General features: G+C 67.5%; 5 protein-coding genes across 5 annotated transcripts; 3 read left to right on the plus strand and 2 right to left on the minus strand.

The window, feature by feature from the left end:
• Window positions 1-287: 287 nt before the first annotated feature.
• On the plus strand, window positions 288-2,045 carry MICPUN_61855 (predicted protein; the record flags this gene model as incomplete). Its single annotated transcript, XM_002508408.1, has 1 exon — window positions 288-2,045. A coding segment is annotated over one exon (1,758 nt), but the record flags the coding sequence as incomplete, so codon positions are not given.
• A 65-nt stretch (window positions 2,046-2,110) lies between these two features.
• Window positions 2,111-3,530, minus strand: MICPUN_109013 (predicted protein). The gene has a single exon (XM_002508681.1). The coding sequence runs from the start codon at window positions 3,489-3,491 to the stop codon at window positions 2,142-2,144; it is 1,350 nt and encodes a 449-aa protein (XP_002508727.1). The 5' UTR covers window positions 3,492-3,530; the 3' UTR covers window positions 2,111-2,141.
• A 606-nt stretch (window positions 3,531-4,136) lies between these two features.
• On the plus strand, window positions 4,137-9,384 carry MICPUN_102654 (predicted protein; the record flags this gene model as incomplete). Its single annotated transcript, XM_002508409.1, has 2 exons — window positions 4,137-4,262; window positions 4,435-9,384. The coding sequence occupies 2 exons, from the start codon at window positions 4,137-4,139 to the stop codon at window positions 9,379-9,381; spliced, it is 5,073 nt and encodes a 1,690-aa protein (XP_002508455.1). The 3' UTR covers window positions 9,382-9,384.
• Window positions 9,385-9,541: 157 nt separating this feature from the next.
• Window positions 9,542-10,615, plus strand: MICPUN_61858 (predicted protein; the record flags this gene model as incomplete). The annotated part of the gene is made up of 1 exon (XM_002508410.1): window positions 9,542-10,615. The coding sequence occupies one exon, from the start codon at window positions 9,542-9,544 to the stop codon at window positions 10,613-10,615; it is 1,074 nt and encodes a 357-aa protein (XP_002508456.1).
• A 79-nt stretch (window positions 10,616-10,694) lies between these two features.
• MICPUN_61859 (predicted protein) lies at window positions 10,695-13,637 on the minus strand (the record flags this gene model as incomplete). Its single annotated transcript, XM_002508682.1, has 2 exons — window positions 10,695-13,250; window positions 13,389-13,637. The coding sequence occupies 2 exons, from the start codon at window positions 13,635-13,637 to the stop codon at window positions 10,695-10,697; spliced, it is 2,805 nt and encodes a 934-aa protein (XP_002508728.1).
• Window positions 13,638-13,754: the final 117 nt, after the last annotated feature.

Consider the following 13,754-nt stretch of genomic DNA (forward strand, 5'->3'; position numbering starts at 1 on the left):
CCCCTAACCCTAACCCTAACCCCGCGACTCCCGCGGCGGGCGGGTTCGGATTTGGCGCAGCCGCGTCCACCCCCGCACCCGCGGCGGGCGGCGGGCTGTTCGCCGCCGCGGCTCCCGCGACGCCGACGGCGGCGCCCTCGGCGTCTGCGCCCGCGGCGGGGGGGTTCAGCTTTGGCGCGGCGGCTCCCTCGACGGCGGCGGCGTCCGCGAGCTCGGGCGGCGGGCTCTTCGGCGCGGCGGCGCCGGCGACGCCCGCCGCGGGGGGGTTCAGCTTCGGCGCCGCGAGCGCGCCGGCGGCGTCCGGCGGCGCGCTCGCCCTCGGCGCGTCGACCGGGGCGTCTGGCGGGCTTTTCGGCTCGGCGGCGTCGGCGGCGACGACGGCTTCGAGCGGCCTCTTTGGCGCGGCGCCGTCCTCCTCCGGCGCCGCCGCCGCCTCGAGCGGCGGCTTCAGCTTCGGCGCCGCCGCGCCCGCGAGCTCCGCCGGCGCCGCCGCGACCGGCGCCGCGACCGCGCCGGCGTCGACAACCGCGGGTGGGCTCTTCGGCTCCGCACCCGCGTCGTCGGCGCCCGCGGGCGGTCTCTTCGGCTCAGCCGCCGCCGCGTCGTCGACACCCGCGGCGGCGTCGTCGGGAGGGTTCAGCTTCGGCGCCGCGAGCGCCCCCGCGACGGGCGCTGCGGCGGGCGACGCGACCAAGCCGGCGGGGGCGTCGACTCCGGCGTCCGTCGGCGGTTTGTTTGGCGGCGCCGGGACGGCGGCGGGGACGACTGCGGGGACGGCTGCGGGTTCCGCCCCCGCGTCCTCCTCGGCGGCGGGCGGGCTCTTCGGCTCCGCCGCCGCGACGACCACGGCCGCCGCGGGTGCCTCGGCGGGAACTTCCTTGGCGCAAGGAACTTCCTTGGCGCAAGGAACTTCCTTGGCGGGAACTTCCTTGGCGGATTCGAAGGACGCCAACGCGGACCTCGCGGCGGACAAGCCGTCGCAGCTCACCACCAAGGTGGGACTCAGCGCCCACCTGCAGGCGCTCGCGCGCATGCCGAGCACCCTGGTTCCCGAGCGCGAGCTGATGGCCATCGCCAAGGCGTACAACGCGGATCCCAACAATCCGGATTTTCGATTCCGGCACTTTTTTCACAACGTGACGGAGCCCCACCACCGCGTCAGGCCCCCCGGCGTGGACGAGCTCAAGTGGCGAAACCTGCTCGAGGACGTCGGCGGCGAGCACAACGCGGCCGGCCTGTGGCCCGTTCCCGGCGACGGGTTCAAGTGCCTCGCCGAGCGAGCCGCCGTGCAGGACGCCGAGCTCGCCAACCAGCGAGAGTACCTCAAGGCTGTGCAGGACCGAGCGAGGGATATCGAACGGTTCAGGGGCGCGCAGCTCGCCGAGAGGGTGCAGCGCGTCGCGAAGACGCACGCGGAGCTGTCGCACCGGCTCCTGCGCGTGATGCGGAAGCTGGAGGGCGCCGAGGGCGAGTACCACGCGCAGCAAGGGGGCGGGGGCTCGGAGCTCGCGTCTGGGAAGGGCGGGTCCTATCCCTACCCCAGGTCGGCGCCGGCGCAGGAGGGACTCAACGAGCACGAGCGCGAGCTCGCCGCTCGCCTGCGCAAGCTGCAGGGCGCCCTCGGTAAGAGCGCCAACTCCCTGCCGCGCAGGGTGGACGCCATCGCCGCGGCGCAACGGGCGGAGAAGGCGGCGGACGCGGCGGATGGAGCCAGGCGGAGACCCGCGGTTGGATCTGCGTTTTCGGATGAAAACGGGGGCCTCCAAGTCGCCAACAGGTCGCCCGGGGAGGCGATCGTCGGAACCCCGAAGGACTCCCTGGGCATTAGGGGAGACGGGATCGACGACGGGACGCACGCGGCGCCGGTGGACGAGGCTGCGGCGCAGGCGTTTGACAAGATCATCGCGGAGCAGCAGGAGGCGACTAGGCACCTCGCCGAAATTTTGCGCAACGACATGCGAGACATCGCGGTTCTGCAGCGAGAGCGCGGAGAGGAAGTCGCCAAGGCTGCGAAGGGGAGGAAGTTTTACCAGTCGTATTGGTGACGATCGTCACACGAGTAATCTTAGGATGCCAAAATATCCGTCGACGTCGCGCGTCGCCCATGCATCGTCGGGATGCCCTCTCTCGATATTAAAAAGTTACCCCAAACCCCGAAGCCCGGCTGAGACGATGGAACTCTTAAGCCCCGCCACCGCACCCCGAACGTCCACCAGCTTCTCTCCACCCCTGAACACCCGCCCGTAGCATCCCTCCAGGTACGGCGCCGCCACCTCCGCCAGCGCCCTGCACGCCCCCGTGAACGCCGCGCGGGTACCCGCGTCCGGGTCCTCCTCGCCGGGGCTTCGTCCAAACCGTCGCGCCTCCACCCGCATCAACGCGTGCGCGCATCGCTCGACGCACGCCCTCAGCTCATCCGCCAACGGCTGCCGCAGCTGCGGGAGCGCGCAGTGCCTGAGGTCGTTCAGCGCGGCGAGGATCCCGTTCGTGAGCGCGGCGACGGGGACGTGCTCGAGTAACGCGTAAGGGGGCGCGGAAATGTTATCGCCGTCGCCGCCGTCGCGCTCCCGTTCCTTGGCCCTCGCCGCCGCGGACGAAGGCGCCGTCGCCCACCTGTGCGTCTCCACCGTCCGCTCGAACTCCCCCGCCGCGGTGTCCATCGCGCGCGTGAAGATACCCCTCGCGGCGTCCGCGAAGAGGGGCGGAAGCATCGGCCGAAAGTCCAACCCAACCCTCGCGAGGGAGCCGCCGCAGTATCCGCAGTGCTCCATGACGGACGCGAGCGCGCCGCCCTCGTCGATTCGCGGCAGCGTCTTCTCCACCAGCGCGAGGTACTCGCCGACCCTGTGCGCGCTCCAGCCGTACAGGAGCCCGCCGTCGGCACCCTCGGCACCCTCGGCACCCTCGGCACCCGTGCCGTCGTCCTCGTCGGCATCCGCGCCGTCGCCGAAGATGGCGCGGTACTGCATGACGACGTCGAAGAGGTGCACCCTGTGCAGATCGGTGAGTCGCTTGAGGTACTCGTACGCGTTGCCGTCGTCGAGGTCGGCGACGGCGTCGGCGACGTGGCCCTCTCGACATCGCAGGAACGTGCGCCTGAGTCCCACCTCGTCGAGCGCGCTCATCCGCCGGAGGTAGCCCACGATGCGGAGGCACTCCGGGAGCTGGATGGCGCCCCTGAGCCTGGTGAGGAGTTGCCTGAGCATCACCCGCGACGATCGCTTGGACCCCTCCGCGAGCTCGGCGACGACGGGAACGTCGGTCGCGTGCAGCGCCGCTAATTTCTCGACGTGCGCCTCGAGATCGAGCGCCTCGTCGTAGTTGCCGTGACGCAGGCACGTCTCCTGCAGCGTGGGCGTCTCCAGGAGATCGAGGAGCGTGCCCTGCGCCGCGAGGGTCCGTCGGTTGAGCGCCCTCGCGCGCGAGATCTCCTCGGCGCGGCCCGCGAACCTCTGGCATCCCGCGCGCAGCTCCGGTAACGACGCGCGCATCGCCTCCAACCCGCGCTGGATCTGGCGCACCTCGTCGCGCACGCTCTGATAGCAGCCGCCCGCGTCGACGAACGCCCTGTAGTGCCGCACGGCCGCGTCCCGCACCCCATCCCTCAGCCGAGTCTCCTCGTTCGCGAGCGCCTCGGGCTCCTTGTTGAGGCGCTCGAGCGAGTAGGAGAGGAGGTCGGAGAGGTACGTCTCGTCCGCGTCCACCGCCATCGTGGATGGTCCGTCAAACCCTGGTGAGACCCCCGGCGCCCTTGAAGTGAATGGTGATCCGGGAAGGGGACGTCGAAGACCCGCAGCGGGCTTCGTTCGAGCAGCTGCGGATGATTTTGCACCGAATGCAGACTGCCTCGCTGTGCCCCGATGATCGGCCAATCGCGTTCGCCGTTTGAAAATCGTCGTCGGCCCTGAAAATATCGTTGTCATCGGCGCGTAAGGAGGGTGAGGCACTCCCGCGGAGCGGCACGCGCTCCGTTCGGGACACGGAGGCGCCCTTCACCGGGTGACTTTTCATCAGCACACGCCGCGAAGAGCGGGACGCGCCCGTCGAGGGCCGTTCGATCGCCCGCGGGCGCGTAGGGCGCGTAGGGCGCGTCAGCCGACCGGCTCAGTGGGCACAGCCGGCGAGTTTTATCAGCGATGAGCTCGTCTGCGGGCCTCGCCTCGCGCGTCGCCACGCCGGCGGCGCTCCGGGGCTCGGACCGCGAACGCGGCCGGCGTGATCGCCGTTCGTGCGTCGTCGTCAAGGCGAGGAGGGGCGTTTCGGTGCGTCACCACCGTTGCTAGACCGCCCGCCAACGCCCGGTTCCCGCCTGACAGGCTGATTTTTATCTTTTCCCGCCGGCGATCGCGTGCGATTGATCCCGCCAACCGTCGTCCTTCGCGCGGGACCTCCGAGCCTGACCGTGCCCGTCCCCCGATCCACCCCGATCCGCAGTCGCTCAGCGGAGAGCCTTACGATCGTCGCGGCGACGTCCGCAGGCCCGATCTCCCACGGCTCGACGCCGGACCCCCGCTCGTGGACTCCCCCGCGCGATACGCGGACGACTCCGATCTCGCATCCGCGAGCGGCGACGTCGTGACCACGATGTGGCTCCCCATGCGCGACATGGGCCTCGGAGACGCCGGCACCGACGTGGGGATGCTCCAGGAAGCCTTCGGGCTCCCAGCCACCGGCGTGTACGATAAGAACACGTCGAGGAAGATCGCCCAGTGGCAGGCGGCGAACAACCTCCCGCGGTCGGGCTACTTCGGCGCCGCGTCCAGGGAGGTCTTCGCCAGGTCGGCTCAGATGCAGATGCGCAGGGTGGTGGTCACGTCCGAGACGTACGGCACCGGGGCTGCGACGCACCCGGTCGAGCGCCCGCGCCGCGCGCCGACGACCAACATCCGCGTGACGGTCGGCGTCGACCCGGTCGGTGCATCCGGGGCGACGCGACCGCCCCCGCATCAGGGAGTCGCGTCGTTACTCGGGTGGTCGCTGGGGTTCACCGCGATCGCCACCGGGGCGATCAAAATCCGCGACGGCGTCAAGAGGAGCGCGTCGAGGAAAAAGACCGACTTGGGGTACTACGCGTCGCGTCGCGCGGCGGCGCAGCTCGCGGGGGCGCCGCGACGAACGACGACGTCGGACGAAGACGACGTCGGATACGACTTTAACAGACGTTTCACCGATCAGACGCCGAAGCGTCGACCGGACGCCGTCGTCGCGCGGGCGTCGTCGTCGCGGCACACGCCCGTCAGCGGCGATTACTCCACGTTCGGGCACACCGCGGACGGGCGGGCCCGGCGCGGTGCCGGAGCCGGAGCCGGGGGCGGAGCCGGGGGCGGCGCGGCGGTATCCGAGAGGCCTCGCCAGTCGGCGCCGGAGCGACGGGGGGGCTCCGAGGGATCGGCCCCGCTCACAGGGTTCGCGAGCGATTGGGGCGAAAAGCTCGCGGGCATGTCCGCCGGTCTCATCGAGCGTTCGAGGATAGACAAGCTGGTTCGCTCTTACAAGGGAAGCGCCAGCGGGAAGGGGACGAAACCGCCGCCGCAGCAGCAGCAGCAACAACAGCAGCAGCAACAGCCGGCGAAGGTTGAGAACAACGTCGTGCGCGCGCCCGTGGCGTCGCCGCCCGAGGTCGACGTCGACGTCGAGGCGGACGCGGCGGAAGACGAGACCGACGAGGCGAAGGTTCCGGTTGACGCCGAGGAGCGGAAGAGGCGCGAGATGGCGGCGCGCACGATGGAACTCCAGAGAGCCGCGCTGGAACGCGAGAGGGTGGCGCGTGAGGACAGAGAAGCCGCCGCCGCCGCTGAAGCCGCCGCTCGGGAGCAGGTGGAGCAGGCGGAGCAGGCGGCGCAGGCGGAGCGTTTGGAGCAGGCGGAGCAGGCGGAGCAGGTGGAGGAAGCCACTGCCGAGGAAGACGTCGAGTCGGTCGAGGAGGAGGAGCCGCCGATGACCAGGTCCGAGGCTGAGTTTGAGGCGATGGCCGCCCTCGAGGCCGCCGCTCAGGCAGCCGCCGACCTCCAATCCGTGATCGAGGACGACTCCATCGACGAGGAGGAGAAGGCCTTCCTCGCCGCCGAAGCCGCCGACGCCGCGATGACAATCATGGACGAGGCCAGGGAGGTCGTCACGACGCAGTCCGACATCGAGAAGCTCGAGAAGTTCCAGCGCGAGCTCGAGGAGCGCGAGGCGGTGCGAAGGCGCGAGCAGGTGAAGCGGTACAACGAGAACCGCGAGCGAGAGCAGCGCGAGAAGCAGCGAATCGAACGCGAACAGAGGGAGGAGGCGCAGCGGAAGATCAAGGAGGAGAGGGAGGCCAAGGAGAGGGACGGCCGCGTCGGTCACGCCAAGTTCGCGGATGGCAAGAAGGACGAGGACGTCAACTTTGCGCAGCGGGTCCGAGCCGCCAGCGTGGACGCCGAGAGGGTGAACAAGAAGGCGGAGATGACGTTTGAGCAGAAGAAGGAGATGGACTTCGCGGCGCGCGTGAAGGCGGCCATGGAGCAGGCGCAGCAGACGCCCGATTTCAAGTTTGGGGCGGACTCCGAGGACGACGAGGCCGAGGAAGATGGGCCAGAGTCTGAAGCCGAGACCGGGAAGGAGCCCGAGCCGGAACCCGAGAAGGAGGTCGAGAAGATCGAGTCCGCCTCCGCCGCCGTCGTCGAGAAGGTTGAGAGGAAGGAACAGAAGACGGTCAAGGAGAAGAAGGTCGAGGAGATTGCGAAGAAGGAGGAGCATCCGAAGGTCGAGGCTGACAAGGGCGTCGAGGCTGAGGAGGACGTCAAGGCTGACAAGGACGTCGAGGCTGGGGAGGACGTCGACGACGACGGCGACGCCTGCGAGGACGGCGAACTGACCCTGGAGTGCCTCGGCATGCCGGACGACGATTTCGCAGACGACGACTTCTTCTCCCGCGTCGAAGCCGCCGCGAGGGAGGCTGAGGAGATGGACCTCGCCGAACGCATCGAACGCGGCGAGGCGGTCCCGACGCCCACGCCCGAGCCGGAGGATGACGAGGACGAGAAGGCCCTCGCGGCGCTCGAGGCTGAGCGCGAGTGGAAGGAGGAGGAGGCGCGTCAACGCCGAGAGCGCAAGAAGGAGGAGGACGAGGTCTGGGCCGCCGCCGCCAAGGCCAAGCAGGAGGAGATCGCCGAACAGATGAAGAAGGCGGCCGAGGCTGAGAAGGAGTGGGAACAGATGATGGCGGCCGCGGACGACGACGACGTCGGCGCCGAGGGCGCCAAGGCTTCCGCCGAGTGGCCGATACCCGGGACGGCGGCGTACAAGGCTCGCGAGATCATCGCGCCGCCACCCGCGATGCCCCCGGGTCTCAACGGAACGGACGCGGAGGTGGACGAGGAGGCGGTGCGCGCGTACTTCGCGGACGAGGAGAAGAGGAAGGCCGAGGCCAAGGCTGAGAAGGAAGAGGAAGAAGCCAAGGCCAAGGCTGAGAAGGAAAAGGAAGCCAAGGCCAAGGCTGAGAAGGAGAAGGAGGAAGCCAAGACTAAGGCTGAGAAGGAGAAAGACGTCGCTGACAAGAAGGACGACGAGGCGCCTCCCAAGAAGAAGAAGGGCGGTAAGTTCGCGGCGATGCTGGACGACGACGCCGTCGAGTCCGACTGGAAGAACCGCAACAAACCCCCGGCTTCAAGCCTCGACAAGAAAAAGAAGGAGGAGGAACCCGAGAAGAAGGAGGAACCCAAGAGGGAGCAAGAACCCAAGACCGGGCAAGAACCCAAGACGGACCTCGACGCCGCGCAGGCCAAAGTCGACGAGAAGAAGGCCAAGCTCGCGGAGCTCCGGGGCGAACCCGTCGCGCCCGAGACCTCCGAGGAAAAGAAGGAGCGCGAGCTCGCGGTGTCGCGACTCGTCGGCGACGCCATCGAAAATGTGGTCGACAAGCTGAACGTCGAGGCGCTCAGCGACTGCGACGACGACGACTACACCGACAGCGAGGAGTGCGCCGAGGACTTCGTCGAGCCGCCCGAGCCCAAGGGGGAGCCGGAGCGGAAGCCCGAGCCGCCCGCGGAGGAGCCCAAGGCTGAGGCCAAAAAGACGGAGCTCCCGCCGCTTCCCCCGATTGGCACCGAGGAGAGGACGTACTCGCTGTTCGGCGCCGATCCCAACGCCCCGCGCGAGCCCGAGCCCGTGGATGAGGTTTCCGAGGAACCGCCGGGCGGGTGGCCGGCGTCCGCGCTGCTCAAACCCGGGGAGCACGAGTTGATGACGCCCGGAGCCGGGATGGGCCACGCGATGGATTCTTCGGAGATTCATCCGGAGGACGCCGGCGACCACTTCTTCGACTCGCGCGTCGCGCAGCAGCTCGCCAAGGCGAAGGAGATCAGCGGCGATTCGTCCTTCGACGAGGAGGACGACGACGACCTGGACTTCGACGAGCGCGTGGCGCGGGCGCTCGAAGAGGCGGATTACCGCCAGCGCCCCGTCGACTCGGAGGGCGACGCGGACTTTATCCAGTCGCAGGTTGACGCGCAGCTGGAGGAGGAGGGCGAGCGCGCGGTGGAGCTCTGGTCCGAGGACGCGGATCACGTGGGATGGGAGACGCGTCAGTCCCTGGACGGGTCCCCGCGCGAGCCCTGGTTCGTCAAACCCGAGGAGCACGAGCTGGGTACCCAGTGGGACCACAAGGTCCTCTCCGTCCTCTCGGAGCGGTACGGCCCGGGGTACCTCGGCGAGGGCGTGGACCCGCGCTTCGGCGTCGCCGCGGGATGGAACTGGAAGAACGGCGGGTTGAAGCCCTCCCCCGCCAAGCTCGAGATGATCGCGGCGTACGAGGGCCTGGAACACATATCGCCGCCCCCGTTTGATTTCGAAGAAAACGACGAAGAGATCGCTCGGCTGCAGCGCGAGCGCAACTGGGAAAAGGAAAATCCCAACCAGGCCGCCCTCGGCGTCGTTCCGCTGATGCCGGGCCCGCCCGAGACTGGTCCGCCGTCGCCCAATAAGTCGTGGGACGCGGACGACGTGAGGGAACACATGGTTCCGCCCCAGCGGGGTAAGTTTGGCAAGCAACCCGATCCCCCCGAGCTGTACTATCAGCCCACCCGGGACCAACTCAACGAGGACCAGGCGAACGAGACCGAGGCGCCCGAGGGGTCCCAGACTCGGGAACAAGACGTCCCCGAGACGATCGTCGAGGCTGTGGAGAAGAAAGTGGAGAAGAAGAACGGCGCCGCCGCCAAGGCGGAGGCGGTGCCTTTCCCGGAGGAGGGCGAGGTGGGGGCTGGCAACAGGAAGTCGAGCTTCTCGCCGCCCGCCGCGGAGGCCGTGGTGAAGAAGGAGGAGAAGAAGGAGGAGAAGAAGGAGGAGAAGAAGGAGGAGGCGGCGCCAAAGCCCAAGAAGAAGGGCAAGTGGGGCGCGCTCATGGAAGACTAATAAGCTAAGAGTTAGTGTTGTTGATGGGAAAGTTCATGAAAACCTGCACAAGTTTCCCTCGACCCAACTCCCGGCCCTCACAGCACAGCAAGCAGTGAGCTTTTCGCTTTTTGAAATGCGGGCAACAACGGCGCGGGCCACTTCAGCGTGCGCCGGCCCGATGACGTCGCGCAGGCAGGCGCTCACGCTGCTCGCGCTGCTGGTCGCGCTCGGCGTGGCGAACGCCCAGATCAGCACGGTCGACCCCAACACCGGCGGCGGCGGCACTGGGGGAGGAGGCACCGGCACCGGAGGGGGCGATGCGTCAGGCGGGGGTGCGGGCGCACCCGCGGGGGACGACGCCGGCGCCGGGGACGACACGCCGCCGCCTCCTCCTCCTCCCCCACCTCCGCCTCAGGTCACGATGTACGGCAGCATACCTCTCGTCGAGGGTAGGGACCACGTCGGCCCGGTGAGCGAGCAGACCGGGTACAGGTACAAGGATCTGCAGGACGTCATCGACGCCGCCGAGGCGGACCCGCGCGTGGAGACCCGCGACGCGCTCGTGGAAAAGTACGGAGAATTCGGCGAGGACACCGCCTCGAACGAGACGGGCGCGGACGGCGAAGAGAAGGAGAAACCCTCCCCGCTGAGCTTCCTCTACGGCGTCGACGAGAGCTCGGCGGAATTCAACAAGAGGCTCATCTGCCGGCGAGGTTGCGTGGACCCCCTGCTGGACGTTAACCTCGTGTGGTGCGCGGGCGTGGTCAATTACGCCTTCTGCAACCGCACGATAACGGGTCCGAGCGAGGTGAGCGTCTTAAACATGGAATCCGGCGCGATCGCCGCGTACATGTCGCTGTCGCGCAAGGTGCCAAACACGGATAGCGCGTGCAAGATGATGCTGCGATCGTGGATGTGCTACGAGTTCTTCAACCGGTGCAACGCTGACGGCACCCAGTTCTACCCGGTGTGTTACACCACCTGCCAGGCCGCGAGGTTCGCGTGCGGCAACCCCGACTGGATAGATTGCGACGAGGAGGTGGAGGAGCTGGAAGGGGGATACCCGGATGAGTGGCGGGGTCCCGACGGGTCGTACATAAGGGGGCTCAAACCGGACGGGCAGATGGGAAACCCGGTGTTCGAGCAGGACGCGCTGCGTTGCACGGGGGGTTCGGGGAGGAGGTACGGCGCGGCGCCCGCGTTTGCCGCGTTCGTGTCGTCGCTCGTGTCGGTGGTTTTGTTAGTTAGTTAGTCGCGAGGCAAAGTCGTAGTGTAGTTTGCAGGGCTCCGTCGTCTTCATTTTTCGTACAAGCTTCAAAGTGCGTGCTCTGTTATTCCTCCTCCAACGGATGCGGCTGCTCCCACGGGAACAGCCTGATCGTCGGCGCCTCCTTCCTCGCACGTCGCCTTCGGCGCTCCTCCTCCTCCTCGCGTTCTCGCTGCCTCTTGCTCGTCCTCACGCCGGCCTTGCGCGCGTTCACCTTACCGAGCGGAGCCGACCCGTCCATCGTGGGCGTGATCAGCGCATCCACGGCGCATATGGTCGCGTGAAACGAGTTCTGCAGGTCGTGATCGCGAATCTCCCACCCTCCGGTCCGCTTATTCTGCGCGGCCGCGATCCACTCGACCGCCTGACGCACCTTCTCGTCGTTCGACGCGTACAGGCCGAAGGTTCGGAGGCAGCACACGAATTCACCGCAGAGGTGCACGTCGCCGCGACCGTTCTTCACGCGGACGTGGTCGATGTGGTCGCGGAGGAAATCGAGTTCGACGCTCCACTCCACCGGGTCCAGCCGTTTCCGACCCCAGTCGCTGTAGTTGAACACCTTGTGCGTCACGAAATACGCGAGTTGATCGAAATCCGGAGCGTTCCTCACGTCGTCCAGTGGCATGTGCTCGCGAAGGTCGACGTCTGTTTCGCACAAGCGGCGGATGTCCTCCAGGGTGTCCCCTTTGATGCACCTCCCGTCCATGATGCCCGCGTCGTGGAGAAAATAAGACCAGATGAGCGCGGTGGTCATCTTCTCGTAGTTTTCCCTCTCCTCGGTGGATTTATACGTGCTCGGCTTCTTGCTGTCCACGCCCCGCAGGTACCAGTCGCTGGGGAACTTGGCGGCGACTTGGCGCAGAGCCGCGCGAGTGTCCTCGCACTCGATGCCGAGCTCTCTGATCGCGTGCAGTCCCTCGGAGACGAAGTTGACGTCTTCGCTGCGCCACTGCGGGTCCACCTCGCCGTAAATCTCCAACCACTCCCTCGCCACGCGCCTCGCCGCGCGTTCCGTGATTTCCTTCACGGGCCCCGCCTGCGCGGCGGCGCACCATCCCGCGAATTTTCCCAACACCCCGGACGCCCACTTTTGGAAAAACGTCTCGTCGCTCATAGCCTCGCGGTATATGAACGCGACGGCGGTGACGACCGCGGCGTCGTCCCCGTTGAGGCACAGCGCCGCGAGCGCAGCCTTGGCCTTATCGCCGTCGTCGTCGAGGAGAGCGGCGTAGTGGTCCCTGTCTCGGGCCATCCACACCAGCCGCCCGTCATCCTCCGCCGCGTCGTTTGGATCCGGTTCCTCGTCAACCCCGCCCCACGCCCTGAACGTTTTGAGGTCGAACTGAACCACGAACGTCTGGGTCTGATAGTTTTCCTGGTTGGGCGGGCCGTCCGCGGGGCCGACCCGGCCGACGATCGATTCGCGCCACTTGGATCGGTCCTCCTCCGGGACGATGCCAGCGTTGCCGCTGTGCACCGCGGTGGCCAGGTCCAGCATACCCTCGACGCTCTTTGCGAAACTGTTCGGATCGAAGAAACAATCCTTGAAATCTCTCGCGCCGTCGTCCTTCAAACTCCGCTGCAGCCTTCCGATTCGAGCGTTAGCCTCGCGCTCCAGTAGTTCCAGTCGCTCCTCCGCCGTGGACTCGTCCGTCTCTTTTCCAACCGTCTCCGGGCGGGATAACCTGCCCATACCCCTCACGTTCCCCGCTTTCATCAGTCGCCTCCCGCCGGACCACTCCCCGGGCTCCACGCCGTGTTTTCTCGCGTAGCGCACGCTCAGTGCGACGGCCTGCTCCTCCGCGTCTTCGAGCGATGGCGATGCGGCGAGTGAAGGCTCCCCGGCGAGTGTCCCGCCGAGAGCGCGAGCCAGCGCCTCGGATTGGCCGAGGTGCCGCCCGATGCTGCCCGCATCTCTCCCTAAGGCGGTCCAGTCAACCTCGCGCCTGGCAGCCTCGTGGCCGGGTTGCACGTCCCTGTCGCCGGGGTACTTTTGTCTGAGGTAATCGACCAACATCATGGCGTTTACCCGGCACAGCGGCTGGAAGAACTTCTTCTGCGCCTCGCTCGCGATTTCGGTGAGAAACTCGAAAGCCTCGGCGTCGAGCTGCTGGAGCCGCCGACGCTGCATCGTGACGCTCCCGCCGCGCGCCGCCGCGCTCGACGATGCCTCCATGAGCCTCCATCGCCGCGTATCGATTTCCTCGATGATTCCTTCCGCCTTCTGGAGGTGCCTATCCAGGAAGTATCCTATTGTCTTCTTTACTAAGTCCGTGTTGAGCCTGTCGCCCTTGGTGTTCTTCTGGAACGTGTGTAGCTCGTCAATCCATCCTCTGAGGCGGACGCTCATGCCGCGCGGGTCGTCCGGGTCGTACTCTTGGTCCTCAGATGGCGTCTCTCGCTCCGAGCTGGTGGCGGGCGCGGCGGTGACGGCGGTTGGATGTGACTGCTGCGGCGTCCGCACGTGAAGAGCCTCGGGCTCGGATTGGGCCTGATCGGATGTCGGCTGCTCGGGATCAGCATTGCGAGGCTCCGGGTCACGCTCTCCCGGTATCTTGGTGTCGAGAATCCGAAGCCTTCCCTGCATCTGCATGCGGACCATGTCGATTTTTCCGGACCACTGTTTGGGAAGAGGGAGACGGGCAGTCCCGGTCAGGGGCAATTATTGTCGTCGGGAGAATTGGAGTGGTTCCGGCGACGCGATGCGGGGCAGGTTCGGGTTCGAGGGACGAGCATGAGCGGTTTGTAGGGCGCGCACCTCTCGTTCTTTCGCGGGTATCCGCATGACGTCCTCGGTGCGGTCGAATTTCCCCCACACCACCATGTATACCCCCGTCGCGCGCTCAATCCCGTCCACCACCTCCGTGTGCACGTGAGCCACGATGCCGTCGCGCCAGCTGTGTCCGGGTTCGTCAACGCGGAGGGAAACGAGCCGACCGAAGAGCGGGTCATCGTCTGGGTCGTACTCATCCATGACGTCATTCGACGCCGCCACCGCCGTGGCCATGGCACCCCTCGCTGCCAACGCGCCCCGGAGGTGTGCGGGACCGGTCCGAGACCTCCGGCAAAAATTGTCAGGAAAACGAGCGGACGGCGGGAATCTTGCGGGAAGGTTTTCGAAGGC

This window comes from Micromonas commoda, chromosome 10 (assembly GCF_000090985.2).
Source record: "Micromonas commoda chromosome 10, complete sequence".
Lineage (NCBI taxonomy): Eukaryota > Viridiplantae > Chlorophyta > Mamiellophyceae > Mamiellales > Mamiellaceae > Micromonas > Micromonas commoda.

Bases quoted from the DNA above. Each gene is read 5' to 3' on its own strand.
- MICPUN_109013 (XM_002508681.1), bottom strand. From the start codon at position 3,491: ATGCGCGCGTCGTTACCGGAGCTGCGCGCGGGATGCCAGAGGTTCGCG.